Source organism: Chlorocebus sabaeus, chromosome 6 (assembly GCF_047675955.1).
Source record: "Chlorocebus sabaeus isolate Y175 chromosome 6, mChlSab1.0.hap1, whole genome shotgun sequence".
Classification (NCBI taxonomy): Eukaryota; Metazoa; Chordata; class Mammalia; order Primates; family Cercopithecidae; genus Chlorocebus; species Chlorocebus sabaeus.
The window spans coordinates 52,066,347-52,082,179 of NC_132909.1; the positions used below are offsets into that span (position 1 = coordinate 52,066,347).

At 49.5% G+C, this 15,833-nt stretch overlaps 1 protein-coding gene across 2 annotated transcripts in view; it reads right to left on the reverse strand.

The window, feature by feature from the left end:
* SLC44A2 (solute carrier family 44 member 2 (CTL2 blood group)) overlaps positions 1-12,399 on the reverse strand; it is a 48,173-nt gene extending 35,774 nt beyond the window's left edge. Inside the window, exon 1 of one of the 2 annotated variants that reach the window (XM_073016957.1) lies at positions 12,272-12,398. In XM_073016957.1, coding sequence (XP_072873058.1) covers positions 12,272-12,302 — 31 coding nt within the window. In that variant the 5' untranslated portion in view covers positions 12,303-12,398. Of the gene's footprint in view, positions 1-12,271 lie in introns of both variants that reach the window. The other variant, XM_073016955.1, reaches the window with a different exon arrangement.
* Positions 12,400-15,833: the final 3,434 nt, after the last annotated feature.

The window sequence follows — 15,833 nt, forward strand, 5'->3', positions numbered from 1 at the left end:
CTCCAGCCTGGGCAACAAGAACAAAACTCGTCTCAAAATAATAACAATAATAATAATAATAAATTTAAAACACAAATGTATTATCTCACAGCTCCGGAGGGCAGAAGTACAAAATGCATCTCACTGGGCTACAATCGAGGTATAGGCAGGGCTGTGTTTCTTTCAGAGATTCCAGGGGAAAATCTGTTTCCTTGTCTGTTTCACCTTCTAGAGGCCACCCACATTCCTTGGCTCCTGGCCGCTTCTTCCATTTTTAAAGCCAGCAGTCACATCAAACCCACCTCGCTTCCGTTGTTCCATGTCCTCCTCTGACTCTGCTACCTCCCTCTTCCATTTTTCTTAAAGAGACGGGATCTCACTATGTTGCCCAGGCTGGTCTCAAACTCCTGGGTTCAAGCAATCCTCCCGCCTTGGCCTCCCAAAATGCTTGAACTACAGGCATGAACCACTACACCCAGCCAAAGTCTTCAAGTTGGCCAGGTGCAGTTACTTACGCCTGTAATCCCAACACTTTGGGAAGCCAAGGCAGGCAGATCACTTGAGGTCAGGAGCTCGAGACCCGCCTGGCCAATGTGGTAAAACCCCGTGTCTACCAAAAATACAAAAAATTAGCCGGGCGTAGCGGTGGGCACCTGTAGTGCCAGCTACTCGGGAGACTGAGGCAGGAAAATCACTTGAACCCAGGAGGCAGGTTGTAGCGAGCCAAGATCGCGCCACTGTACTCTAGCCTGGATGACAGAGCGAGACTCCATCTCAAAAAAAAAAAAAGAAAGAAAAGAAAAAACAAAAAAATAACTATATTAGCTGGGTGTGGTGGTGCGTGCCTCTGGTACGAGCTACTCAGGAGGCTGAGGTGGGAGAATCGCTTGAGCCCAGGAGGCAGAGACTGCAGTGAGCTGTGATCATGCCACTGCACTCCAGCCTGGATGACAGAAACCCTGTCTCTAAAAAAAATAAAACCAGCCAGGCGCGGTGGCTCATGCCTGTAATTCCAGCACTTTGGTAGGCCGAGGCGGGTGGATCACGAGGTCAGGAGTTCAAGACCAGCCTGGCCATTGTGGTGAAACCCCATCTCTAGTAAAAATACAAAAATTAGCTGGGCGTGGTGGCGGGTGCCTGTAATCTCAGCTACTTGGGAGGCTGAGGCAGGAGAATCGCTTGAACCCAGGAGGCAGAGGTTGCAGTGAGCCGAGACTGCGCCACTGCACTCCAGCCTGGCAACAGAGCGAGACTCCTTTCAAAAACAAAACAAAACACAATAAAACAAAAAATTAGCCGGGTGTGGCGGCGGGCGCCTGTAGTCTCAGCTACTCGGGAGGCTGAGGCAGGAGAATGGCGTGAACCCAGGAGGCGCAGCTTACAGTGAGCCGAGATCGCGCCACTGCACTCCAGCCTGGGCGACCGAGCAAGATTCTGTCTCAAAAAAATAAATAGATAGATAGATAGATAAATAAATAAATAAATACATACATACATAAATAAAATAAAATAAAAATAAACCAAACGAATAAAAATAACAAAACAAAAACAACTCCTCCTATCCCCACTAACCAATAGTGTGATCCCATTTCACGACGGGCACGCCGAGGCTGCTTGCTTGGACCACACGGCTGGTGAGGAACACAGCCAGGAATCAAATCAACGCCCTGCTGGAGCCCACCCAGGCCTTTTCCTCGGCAGGTACTAGGAGAAGCAGAGATAATCTTGCAGCAATGGTGTGGAAGAAAAATTGGGAAAACCGAGCTGTTGGACAAGGCCAGGATTGGGGGAGGCAGCCTTCGGGTGCCAGCCTTGCTGGCCGTGACGACTGACCCACCCAGTGCAGTGGGCGTGGGTGATAAGAGAACTGCCGCAGCCTGCCCAGTCACAGTGCTGGTGCCAGGACATCAAATGCCACCCAGCCCCCACAGCTTCCGGACACTGGCCAAGTCCCCAAGGGCTGCAGCAACCCAAAGCCTCACCCACACAGCCAGCCGCTGGCCTCTGCCTTCCCAGAAGTCTGTGCCTGGGGAATGAGCATCACCAGCTGCCCAGACACCTCCTGTTGACAAAGGGTTTGAGGACAGCATCTGGGTGGGGAGGCTCAGAAGGGTTAAGGGCAAAAGATAAGAGCCCCTACTGTATGCTAGACTGTGCTAGGCACAAAACCAGAGATTTGCTTCTAGAAACATTTAACGTTTTTTATTTTTTTTTAAGAAAAGGTCTCCTTTGTTGCCCAGGCTGAAGGGCAGGTGCACAATCATAGCTCACTGCAGCCTTGACCGCCTGGGCTCAAGTGATCCTCCCACCTCAGACTCCCTAGCGGATGGGACTACGGGCCCTGCTAATTTAAAATTTTTTTTTGTAGAGACAGGGTCTCACTATGTTGCCCAGGCTGGTATAAAACTCCTGGGCTCAAGTGATCCTTCCGCCCTGGCATCCCAAAGTGCTGGGATTATCGGAGTGAGCCATCACACCCGGCTCAGTCTAAGAAGCTTAAAAAAGATCCAGATGCCACACACAAACAGAAATTAATAGGTCACAATCTGGAAGGAGACTTCTTGGCTGAGCTACCTCTGAGGTGAAAACAGTTAACCAAAGATTTGTAGAAGATTTTCACATGGAAAGCTAAAATCTTCCATGGACTTGAGGACTTACTTATAATTAGTTTTTAGTCCCCCTGCCAGAACAGAGGGAATTTATTAATTTTATTATGTAAGAGTTTATTAGTTTACTTGCATATTTGAGACAGGGTCTCATTCTGTTATCTAGGTTGGAGTGCAGTGGCACAATGTTGGTTCACTGCAACCTCTGCCTCCCAGGCTCAAGCAATCCTCCCACCTCACCCTTCAGAGTGGCTCAGACCACAGGCATGAGCCACCATGCCCAGCTAATTTTTTGTATATTTTTGGGAAGAAGGGGTTTTGCAATGTTGCCCAGGCTAGTCTCAAACTCCTGGACTCAAGCGATCCACCCACCTTGGCCTCGCAAACAGCTGGGATTACAGGAGTGAACCATTACACCAGGTCTCTTGTTTGTTTTTTTGTTTGTTTATTATTTTTTGAGATGGAGTCTCACTCTCTTGCCCAGGCTGGAGTGCAGTGGCACAATCTCGGCTCACTGCAACCTCTGCTGCCCAGATTCAAGTGATTCTCCTGCTTCAGCCCCCCGAGTAGCTGAGATTATAGGCACCTGCCACCCCGCCTGGCTAATTTTTGTAGTTTTAGCAGAGATGGAGTTTCACCATCTTGGCCAGGCTGGTTTTGAACTCCTGACGTCGTGATCCACCCACCTCAGCCTCCCAATGTGTTGCGATTACAGGGGTGAGTCACCGTGCCCGGCCTTGTTTATTTTTATGGTAGAAATGAGGGTTTTGCTATGTTGCCCAGGCTGGGCTCCAGCTCATGGGCCTGACCAAGAGTTTAAAAATCATATTTTATTTCATTTTTATAAAATCATATTTATTTATTTATTTGAAATGGAGTCTCACTCTATCCCCCAGGCTGGAGAACGGTGGCACCATCTCAGCTCACTGCAACCTCCGCCTCCCAGGTTCAAGTGATTCTCCTGCCTCAGCCTCCCAAGTAGCTGGGATTACAGGCACGTGCCACCACGCCCGGCTAATTTTTGTATTTTTAGTAGAGACAGGGTTTCTCCCTGTTGGCCAGGCTGGTTTTGAACTCTTGACCTCATGTGATCTGCCTGCCTCGGCCTCACAAAGTGCTGGGATTACAGGCGTGAGGCACCGTGCCCAGCCTAAAATCATATTTTAAAATAATACTCTCTAGCCCGGCATAGAGGCACATGCCTATAGTCCCAGCTACTCAGGAGGTTGAAGGGGAAGGATCGCTTGAGCCCAGGAATTCAACCAGTAAGTAAGTAAGTAAGTAAATAAATAAATAAATAAATCAAATGCTCACTTTGGGGATTGATTGGGAAATGGCAAAAGAAAAAAGAAAAGTCTCGGTGGGGTGTAGTGGCTCACAATTGTAATCCCAGCACTTTGGGAGGCTGAGGCAAGCGGATCTTTTGAGAGCAGGAGTTCCCCACCAGCCTGGTCAACATGGTGAAACCCCGTCTCTACTAAAAATACAAAAATGAGCCAGGCATGGTGGCAAGAGCCTGTAATCGCAGCTACTCAGGAGGCTGAGGCAGGAGAATCACTTGAACCCAGGAGGCAGAGGTTGCAGTGACCTGAGATCACGCCATTGCACTCCAGCCTGGGGGACAAGAGCGAAACTCCATCTCAAAAAAATAATAATAATCAGGAAAAGAAATGTCTCTAGGGAGAATTCTCTACCAGGTCTCTGCAAATGTTTTCTGTTAAGGACCAGATATTAAAGATTTTAAGCTTTGTGGTTCACATATCATCCCTGTCATATATATATATTTTTCTTTTTTTACAACCATTTAAAAATAAAGGAGCCATTCTTAGCCCACCAGCCTTACAAAAACAGGCCACCACCCAACAATCTAAATATAAGTAACATTAGCTGGGCTCGGTGGCTCACGCCTGTAATCCCAGCACTTTGGGAGGCCAAGGTGGGAGAATCATTTGAGGTTGGGAGTTCAAGACCATCCTGGCCAACATGGTGAAACCCCGTCTCTACTAAAAATACAAAAATTAGCCAGGCATGGTGGTGTGTGCTTATAATCCCAGCTATTCGTGAAGCTGAGGCACGAGAATCACTTGAACCCGGGAGGCAGAGGCTGCAGTGAGCCGAGATCGTGCCCTGTCCTTCAGCCTGGGTAACAAAGCGAGACTCTCAATAAATAAATAAATAAATAAATGTAACATCATAGATCTGTACATTTAAAAAGAGTTACGGGCTGGGCACGGTGGCTTATACCTGTATTCTCAGTACTTTAAGAGGCTGAGGTGGGAGGATCACTTGAGCCCAGGAGTTCAAGACCAGCCTGGACAACATAGCGAGACTCCATCTCCACAAAAAAATCTAATAATGTGTGGTTTTTAGTATGTAAATTATACTTCACCAGGCGCAGTGGTTCATGCCTGTAATCCTAGTACTTTGGGAGGCTGAGGTGGGTGGATCACTTGAGGTCAGGAGTTTGAGACCAGCCTGACCAACAGGGCAAAACCCCGTCTCTACTAAAAATACAAAAAGTAGCTGGACGTGGTGAGGTGCACCTGTAATCCCAGCTACTCAGGAGCCTGAGGCAGGAGAATCGCTTGAACCTGGGAGGCGGAGGTTGCAGTGAGCTGAGATCTTGCCACCGCACTCCAGCCTGGGCGACAGAGCAAGACTCTGTCTTGAAAAAAAAAGAAAAAAGGAGCAACAACAACAAAAAACACCAAATTACACTTCAATTTAAAATGTAGGCTGGACCGGGCGCGGTTGCTCATGCCTGTAATCTCAGCACTTTGGGAGGCCAAGGCGGGCAGATCATGAGGTCAGGAGTTCAAGACCAGCCTGGCCAATATGGTGAAACCCTGTCTCTACCAAAAATACAAAAATTAGCCGGGCATGGTGGCACGTGCCTGTAGTCCAAGCTACTGGGGAGGCTGAAGCAGAAGAATCGCTTGAACCCAGGAGGCAGAGGCTGCAGTGAGCCAAGATCGCGCCATTGCACTCCAGCCTGGGCAACAGGGCAAGACTCCATCTCAAAAAAAAAAAAAAAAAAAAGATAGGCTGGGTGCAGTGGCTCAAGCCTCTAGCTCCAGCATTCTGGCAGACTGAAGCAGGTGGATAGCTTGAGCCCAGGAGTTCCAGACCACCCTGGGCAACATGGCAAAACCCGGTCTCTAAAAAAAATACAAAAATTAATCAGGCATGGTAACTTGAACCTTGTAGTCCCAGATCCTTGGGAGGCTGAGGCAGGAGAATTGCTTAAAACCAGGAGGCAGAGGTTTCAGTGAGCTGAGATTGTACCACTGCACTTCACCCTGGGTGACAGAGTGAGACCTTGTCTCAAATTAAAAATATATATATATGTGTATATACTAATAAAATAATAATAATACAGATAGGCCCTTCTTGCACATGACAGGGCCCTGGAAATGTTCTTTTTTCCTTATCTGGGTGCTGGCCAGATGATGAGGTGTTCGCCTTGTGAAAGCTCCTTCAGCCTCATATATTTAGGATCTATGCCCTTTTATGTATGTATTTCCTACTTCAAAAAAAAGTTTAAAATAAATATTCCCTTTGATTGGCTAAATAAAAGACAGTCCATCCACAAATGTACTATTCTATGATACTGTGAAAAAATACTGTGCTGGGAGCCATGGCACACACCTGTAATTGGTCCCAGCTACTCGGGAGGCTGAGGCGGGAGGATCCCTTCAACTCAGGAGTTCTAGGCTAGCCAAGGCAACATAGCAAGACCCTGTCTATTTATTTATTTATTTATTTATTTATTTATTTATTTTTTGAGACAGGGTTTCGCTCTGTCCCCCAGGCTAGAGTGGAGTGGCGCAATCTCGGCTCACTGCAACTTCTACCTCCTGGGTTCAAGTGATTCTCCTGCCTCAGCCTCCCAAGTAGCTGGGACTAGAGGTGCACGCCACGATGCCCGGCTAATTTTTTTATTTTTAGGAGAAATGGGGTGGCTGGGCGCAGTGGCTCACGCCTGTAATCCCAGCACTTTGGGAGGCCGAGACGGGTAGATCACGAGGTCAGGAGTTTGAGACCATCCTGGCTAACACGGTGAAACCCCATCTCTACTAAAAATACAAAAAATTAGCCGGGCGTGGTGGAGGGCGCCTGTAGTCCCAGTTACTTGGGAGGCTGAGGCAGGAGAATGGCATGAACCCAGGAGGCGGAGCTTGCAGTGAGCTGAGACTGTGCCACTGCACTCCAGCCTGGGCGACAGAGCGAGACTGTGTCTCAAAAAAAAAAAAGCTTAGATGCCGCCGCACTGAGTATGAGATGCCCACATGTGTTGGGGGGAGACAGATGTCACATGGGTGTGCAGACAGAGCAAGACTCTGTCTCAAAAAAAAAAAAAAAAAAAAAGCGGGGTTTCACCATGTTGGCCAGGATGGTCTTGATCTCCTGACCCCATGATCTGCCCGCCTCAGCCTCCCAAAGTGCTGGGATTACAGGAGTGAGCTACCACGCCAGGCGACCCTGTCTCTTAAAAAAATAAAATAATAATAACAATAAATGATTGAGGAAGCTTTGGAGGTTTTGACATGAGATCATCTCCAATATACATTAGGCAAAACAAATAAACAAATAAAACTCTGAGTGTGGTGACTCATGCCTATAATGCTAGCACTTTGGGAGGCCAATACAAGAGGATTGCTTGAGCCCAGGAGTTCATGACCAGCCTGGGCAACATGGTGAGACCCTGCCTCTTAAAAAAAAAAAAAAAAAAAAAAAATTAATTAATTGAGTATCACGGCACTCACCTATAAGTCTCAACTACACAGGAGGATCACTTGAGCCCAGGAATTTGAGGCTGCAGTAAGCTATGATCGTACCATTGCACTCTAGCCCAGCCTGGGCAACAAACAGAGTGAGACCCTGTGTATAAACAACAACAACAAAGAATAAAGTATGGTCCAGGGTAAGAGAGTGAGAGGGAAACTTTCATCATAAAACCATAGCATCTTTTGTATTTAAAGCAAGTGACTGTATTATCCCTTTCAAAGAAAATAGCGGCAAGTAACAACCTTTTCATATATACATATATATGTGTATGTGTATATATTTTAATATATATATAATTTTTTTTTTTCAGACAGAGTTTCACTCTTGTCACCCAGGCTGGAGTGCAATGGCACAATCTCAGCTCATTGCAACCTCTGCCTCCTGGGTTCAAGCAATTCTCCTGTCTCAGCCTCCCACATAGCTGGGACTACAGGTGCACATCACCACGCCAAGCTAATTTTTGTATTTTTAGTAGAGACAGGATTTCACCATATTGGTAAGGCTGGTCCCGAACTCCAGACCTCAGGTGATCCACCCGCCTCAGCCTCCCAAAGTTCTAATATTAGAGGCGTGAGCCACTGTGCCTGGCCAATTTTTGTATTTTTAGTAGAGACAGGGTTTCACCATGTTGGTCAGGCTGGTCTTGAACTCCTGACTTCAGGTGATACACCTGCCTCGGACTCCCAAAGTGCTGAGATTACAGGTGTGAGCAACCACACCCAGTCATATGTATATATGTTTAAATCACGTGCCAGGGCCTCACTGCAGGCTGAATTGTATTCTGGCAAATGGGACAAGGGAATCTGCTTTTTTGTTTTGTTTTGTTTTTTGGGAGGGAGGTTTGTTTTTTTTGAGACAGAGTCTCGTTCTGTCGCCCAGGCTGGAGTGCAGTGGCCCGATCTTGGCTCACTGCAAGCTCCGCCTCCCGGGTTCACGCCATTCTCCTGCCTCAGCCTCCCGAGTAGCTGGGACTACAGGTGCCCGCCACCATGCCCAGCTAATTTTTTGTATTTTTAGTAGAGACGGGGTTTCACCGTGTCAGCCAGGATCTCCTGACCTCGATCTCCTGACCTCGTGATCCACCAGCCTCGGCCTCCCAAAGTGCTGGGATTACAGGCATGAGCCACCACACCCAGCTGGAATCTCCTTTTTATTTTGAGACAGGGCCTTCCTCTGTCATCCAGGCCGGAGTGCAGTGGCACTATCTTTGCTCACTGCAACCTCTGCCTCCTGGGCTCAAGCAATCCTCCCACCTCAGCCTCCCAAGTAGCTGGAACTACAGGTGAGCACTGCCACGCTCCGTTAATTTTTAAATTTTTTGTAGAGAGAGGGTCTCACTATATTGCCCAGGCTGGTCTCAAACTCATGGGCTCAAGCGATCCTCCCACCTGGGACTCCCAAAGTGCTGGAATTACAGGCATCAGTGACTGTCCAGCCAGAGTCTGGTTTTTGTTGTTTTTTGAGACGGAGTCTCACTCCATAGCCCAGGCTGGAATGCAGTGGCACCATCTCAGCTCACTGCAACCTCCGCCTCCCAGGTTCAATCAATTCTCCTGTCTCAGCCTCCCAAGTAGCTAGGATTACAAATGTGCACCACCATGCTTGACTAATTTTTATATTTTTAATAGAGATGGGGTTTCACCATGTTGGCCAGGATGACCTCGATCTCCCGACCTCAAGTGACCCACCCACCTCAGCCTCCCAAAGTGCTGGTACTACAGGCATGACTCTGTAATTCTTGGCCGGCCAAGAGTCCTTTTTTTTTTTTTTTTGAGATGGAGTTTCGCTCTGTCATCCAGGATGGAGTGCAGTGGCGCCATCTTGGCTCACCACAACCTCTGCCTCCCAGGTTAAAGCGATTATCCTGCCTCAGCCTCTCAAGTAGCTGGGACTACAGACACGCTAATTTTTTGTGTTTTTCTTATTTATTTATTCATTTTGAGACTGAATTTCACTCTTTTTGCCCAGGCTGTAGTGCAATGGCGCAATCTCGGCTCACCACAACCTCCGCCTCCCAAGTTCAAGCGGTTCTCCTGCCTCAGCCTCCCGAGTAGCTGGGATTACAGGCACGCACCACACCTGGCTAACTTTGTATTTTTAGTAGAGATGGGGATTCACTGTGTTGCTCAGGCTGGTCTCGAATTCCCGGCCTCCGGTGATCTACCCGCCTTGGCCTCCCAAAGTGCTGGGATTACAGGCGTGAGCCACTGCGCCCAGCAATTTTTGTATTTTCTGTAGAGAAGGGGTTTCACCATGGTAGCCAGGATTGTCTTGATCTCCTGACCTCGTGATTCGCCAGCCTCGGTCTCCTAAAGTGCTGGGATTACAGGTGTGAGCCACCGCACCTGGCAAGAGTCCGTTTTTTAAATAAGCATCACTACTGTCCCCCTGCCGACCCTAGTTTTATTTCTCCATGGTCAGAGTTTATTATTTTGGATTCTAGAATCTTTTTCTGCACTCCTCTTGCCAAGAGTGGGCTGGCTGGGAAAGATGGCAGTGCCCATTGCTGACATCCGCCGGGGCCCAGAGCTATTTCCCCATTTCCCTCGGAACTGCTGCCTTCCTTTAGATATGATCTCTGCTGAGGAATGTACTTCCTGCCCAACCTGGTCTCACCCAAGTCAATGCCTTGGGTTGCTTCTCCATCAGCTCAGGGGAAAGCCATGTCCTCAGTAATACCAGCCCCAAAGGCCTCCTGAGCACATCGAGCTTGCCAGACTAAGCAAAATGCTTCCTCTACCAGTGAGTGTGGTCCACCGAGTCCTATAGACAAAGACACAGAGCTTCAGAGAGGTCACAGACTCACCCAGGGCCACACGGCTCCTAAATGTCAGAGCCAGGATTTGAGCCTGGGTTTGTCTGATGTCAGCCCCTAAACTCACGATGGATGGGAAGCCACTGGGGCAGGAGGGTAGCATAAGTGAGTCACTCTTCCACACCATCCCTAGGGGAAAGCTCCCTAAAACTCCCTTCATCTATCAGGGACTTTATGGGCCAGTCCAAGGCCCCCAGGTTTTTGGTTCTGATGTGAAGGGACTACTCCAAGCTAAGCAAAACCCCTACTTCAAGCAATCAAACCAGATGCCCCCTCTGGCCCCAAGGCAAAATATAATTAAGTAACCATGTGGTTTGTTTGCTGTTCTTTCTGCATGAAACACACTTCCCCTAAATCTTCCCAAGGCTGGCTCAACTTCCAACCCTTAGTAACCTAAAATAATCGCTGCTGTTTCTGCCACACAAGATCACACGATGTCCCGTTCTTTGCTTCACAACTTACAACCTAAAATTACACATTCCTTCCCTTGACTACTCCCTGCGGTCAAGGATTTCACTGCTCTATTCACTGCTGGGTTTCCAGTGTCTAGACCCCTGCCTAAATTGTGCTCAACAAATATTTGTTGATTGAAGGTACTCCCTTAAGCCCAGAACAAGCTCTGTCTGGCGGGGTCCCCTGTCTCATGTGTGGGCCTGGGAGGTCTGCCCAGCTCCGTCCACAGCTCAATTCCATCCTTTGGCCAAATTCAAGGCTGGGTGAATCATATCATTGTCCACTCTGCCCCTCATCCCTGTCCCAGCCAAACTTCATAGAGACCCAAGACCCCCTCAGATGCTGCCCACAAGCAGGCAAGACCTGGCTGGAACCTCAGGCTGAGACTCTCAGGTGAGAGACAGCCTGCCACACCCAAGGGACACACAGCACCCGCAGATGCTGGGGCTGGGATTTGAGCCCAAATCAACACCAAGGGGGTCCCTCCAGAGGACTGGGCAGCAGCTTCAATCGAGAAGGGGGTGCTGGGAGGTGGCCAGGTACTGCTGCCTCCCCTTGACTGGGCTCTGCAGGGAAGGTCCCAGCCTCCCTGATCAGTCTCTCCCGGTAGCCTCCTGAGGCCATACAGTCCCTAGGGGCAGGGAGGCACAGCTCTACCCAACTTGTTTTTCTTGAATAATTTCGAGCAGTTTCCGGCCCCCTCCCCAAGGCCCTTCAGTGTCACAGTTTCCAGGAAGTTCTTGTCACACAAAGAGGGGCGCGACAGTGCTTCTTTGCCCCCAGGGTAGTACCACGTGGGGCTGGGACTGAGTTGGGTCTTGGGGACCCAAAATGGAGAAGAGAAAGGAGAAACTAAGGATGGCAACTCCCCCCACCGTGGGAATCCAGGGGAGGGTGGAACCACAGGGCGCTGGTGATAGAGAAGCCCACATCCTGGGCCCATGCCCAGGGCCAAATGCCTGAGGCCGCCCCAAGAGGTTCGCGGGAGGAAGTTCCAGCCGCCAGCACCTCCCGAAATGGGAGGTGGGGGCCCCTAGCCCCTTGCACAGGGAGGGGAAAGTTTCTCAATTGTTTCCTGCTTCCTTCCTGCCCCCTCACCAAAGATGCCCTTCTTTCCGCCGTTTCCAGGCGGCTAGCCAGACCCGGTGGGCTGTCAGCTGGGTATTCGGTCTGCCCAGTCTTGCCTCAGTTTCCCCATCTGGCTAAAAGCTCTGGACGGCTACTTCTGGCGGAAAGGGGCAGGAGGAAGAAGTGGACAAAGGGGTTTGGAAGAGGAGGGGGATTTGGGGAGGTCAGGGCCCTGTCTCTTTTCCAAGCCCAGATCGCCGCACCTCCCCTCCCCCGCCCGCCATCTGAGCCACCCAGATAACGGGACCTCCCCGGGCGGAGCATGCGCCATGAGCACCGGCCCATCAGCCGGAGGGGGAGCTGGGGCTCCCGGGGAGGGGACGCGGGGCGACCCGGCTGGAGCAGGGGACGTGGGATCCGCGCAGTGTAGGATGCGGGGGCCCGAGCGCGGAGGGCCCTCCAGCGGCAGGGCGGGTGCCTAGGGTCTCAGATGTCCCCCTGGCTCAAGGTCCTCCCACCCCCAAGTCAGCAGAGGCGGCCCCTGACCGGAGGCAGCTCCTACCGTAGGCTCCGTTTTTCCGCTCGTCTTCCATGGCCGCGGCGGGGCGGGGAGCGGAGTCCGAGCCAGCGCGACCCCAGCCCGGGCGGGCGGGAGGCTCCGCGGGCTGCAGCGCCCCGCCCCGGGCCCCGGCCCCGCCCCGCCCGCCGGGCCAGCCCCCGCGCGCCTCCTCCAATGGGAGCCTCGAGCGGGCGAGGGCGGGTCCCGGGGGCGGGTCCTGGCCCGGGATGGGTGGGGCCCCAACCTTTGTTTCCAGTCTTGGCTCTCAAGTAACCCTCTTGAGGGTGTGCACGGTGAGCAGAGAGAGGTCTGTCATTCATTCATTCATTCATTCATTCATTCATTCATCCATCTATGCATTTCATCGTCAAGGAGATATTGAGGCTGGGCGTGGTGGCGCGGGCCTGTAATCCCAGCCACTCCGGAGGCTGAGGCGGGAGGATAGCTTGGGCCAAAGAGTTCCAGACCAGCCTGGGCAACATAGGAAGACTCTCGTCTGTACAAAAAATTTGAAAAATTAGCCGGGCTTAGCCGGGCGCGGTGGCTCACGCCTGTAATCCCAGCACTTTGGGAGGCAGAGGCAGGCGGATCACGAGGTCAGGAGATCAAGATCATCCTGGCTAACACGGTGAAACCCCGTCTCTACTAAAAATACAAAAAAATTAGCCAGGCGTGGCCGGTGCCTGTAGTCCCAGCTACTCGGGAGGCTGAGGCAGGAGAATGGCGTAAACCCGGGAGGCGGAGCTTGCAGTGAGCCAAGATCGCGTCATTACACTCCAGCCTGGGCGACAGAGCGAGATTCCATTTCAAAAAAACAAAATAATAATAATAATTAGCCGGGTTTGGTAATACACACTTGTAATTCAGCTACTCGGGAGGCTGAGGTAGGAGGATCACTTGGGTCCAGCAGTTTGAGGCTGCAGTGAGCTATGATTGTTCCACTGCCTGGGCAGCCCTGTCTCAAAATAATAATAATAATTAATAATAAATGATGGATAGATAAATAATTGATAGGTAACTATTGATCACGGTGTACCACTGAACATACCAAAAGATGCCATTTTCATTCATCAGATTGGTAAGAATTTTAGAGTTTGACAACATAAAATCAGGGAAGTAAATGCTTTGAAGCAGAATGCTTTCTGGCAGAAAGAGTAAATCCAAGTCATGTTCACCTGGTGCGATTCCTGTCTGGCACTGACCCTGGACAAATCACTGCAGGTGTGTGTGCATGGGATGTAGTAACCAAGAAGTGTTCCCTGTAGCCTCGACAGCTGTTGTGGAAAAAATGGGTGAAAACAGACCGAGCGCGGAGGCTCACGCCCGTAATTCCAGCACTTTGAGAGGCCAAGGCTGGCAGATCACCTGAACTCAGGAGTTCGAGACCAGCCTGACCAACATGGAGAATCCCTGTCTCTATTAAATATACAAAAAATTAGCCTGGCATGGTGGCGCATGCCTGTAATCCCAGCTACTCAGTAGGCTGAGGCAGGAGAATCACTTGAACCAATGAGGTGGAAGTTGTGGTGAGCCGAGATGACGCTATTGCACTCCAGCCTGGGCAACAGAACTGGGCAAAAAGTGAAACTCTGTCTCAAAAAGAAAAAAAAAAGAAAGAAAGAAAAACGTGTGAAAATATCACTGCACTCCAGCCTGGGTGAGAGAGTGAGACCCTGTCTCAAAATAATAATAATAATAATAATAATAATAATAATAATAATAAAGCACAAAGTCATCAGGGAAATGTAAATCGAAATGCCGATGAGATACCATTGCACTCCCACCTGAATAGCTAAAATTAAAAAGACTGGTCGAACCAAGTGTTGAGGAAGATGGGAAGCATATGGGAGCTCTCCTACACTGTTGGTGAGAATGTAAAATGCCACAACCAGTTGGAAAACGATCTGGCAGTTTCTTGCAAAGTTAATGCCCTAGAAATTGCATTCCTAGGTATATACTCAAGAAAAATATGTGAAGAAAAGAAAAAACCCACAGAGACATTCATATCAATGTTCATGGCAGGTTTATAGTATCCTTATTCGTAATGGGCAGAAAAACTAGGAGCAGCCCAAATGCCCATTAACCGATTAATGGTGAAGCAAACCAACGTGGGTTTCACCCGTACCATGGGATTCTCCTTAGTGATGAGGAATGAACATTTTATTCTTTCTTTTTTTTTTTAGAGACAGGATCTTGCTCTGTTGCCCAGGCTGGAGTGTGATGGTGCAGTCATAGTTGACTGAAGTGACCTCCTCAGCTCAAGTGATCCTCCTGCCTCAGCCTCCCAAGGTGCTGGGCCTACAAGCACACACCATCATGCCTGGCTAATTTTTTTTTTTTTGACAGAGTTTTACTCTTGTTGCTCGGGCTGGATTGCAGTGGTGCAATGGCGTGATCTCAGCTCACCACAACCTCCGCCCCCCAAGTTCAAGTGATTCTCCTGCCTTAGCCTCTGAGTAGCTGGGATTACAGGCATGTGCCACCATGCCCAGCTAATTTTGTATTTTTAGTAGAAACGGGGTTTCTCCATGTTGGTCAGCCTGGTCTGGAACTCCTGACCTCTGGTGATCCGCCCACGTCAGCCTCCAAAAGTGCTGGGATTTTAGATGTGAGTCACCGCACCTGACCATACCCAGCTAATTTTTTAAATTTTTATAGAGAGGAGGGTCTCCCTATGGGTGCCCAGGCTGGTCTCAAGTGATCCTTCTGCCTCAGCCTCCTAAAGTGCTAGATTACAGGTGTGAGCCACAGCGCCTGGTCCAGGAATAAACTATTGATACAGGCAAAAATATGGATGAATCTCTCCCCAAAAAGCATAATGCTGTGTGAAAGAAGCCACACACTTTTTTCTGAAGTTCTAGAACAGGCATAGCTAATCAACCTATAGTAATGGAACATAGATCAGTGGTTGACTTTTGGAACGGTAATAACTACTGGGATGACAGGAGCAGCTTCTGGGCAATGGAAACAGAATTGTAGTTACATACCTTAGTTCAGTTTGTGAATACTTGACCTTCTCAACCCCACTCCCCTCCGCCTTTTTTTTTTTTTTTTTTTTGAGACAGAATCTTGCTCTGTTGCCCAAGCTGCAGTTCAGTGGCAATTTTTGTATTTTAGTAGAGACAGGGTTTTGCCATGTTGCCCAGGGTGGTCTCGAACCCCTGACCTCAGGTGATGCACCAACCTTAGCCTCCCAAAGTGCTGGGATTACAGGCATAAGCCACTGTGCCCAACCAACATCTGTCCTTTTAAAATATGTGTTGCTGGCCGGGCACGGTGGCTCGTGCCTATAATCCCAGCACTTTGGGAGGCCGAGGTGGATGGATCACAAGGTCAGGAGTTCAAGACCAGCCTGGCCAACTTGGTGAAACCTTGTCTCTACTAAAAATGCCAAAAAAAAAAAAAAAAATTAGACAGGCACGGCAGTGGGCACCTGTAATCCCAGCTACTCAGGAGGCTGAGGCAGAGAATTGCTTGAACCCGGGAGGCAGAGGTTGCAGTAAGCCAAGATTGTGCCACTGCGCTCTGGCCTGGGTGAAAGAGTGAGACAGCGTCTCAAAATAAA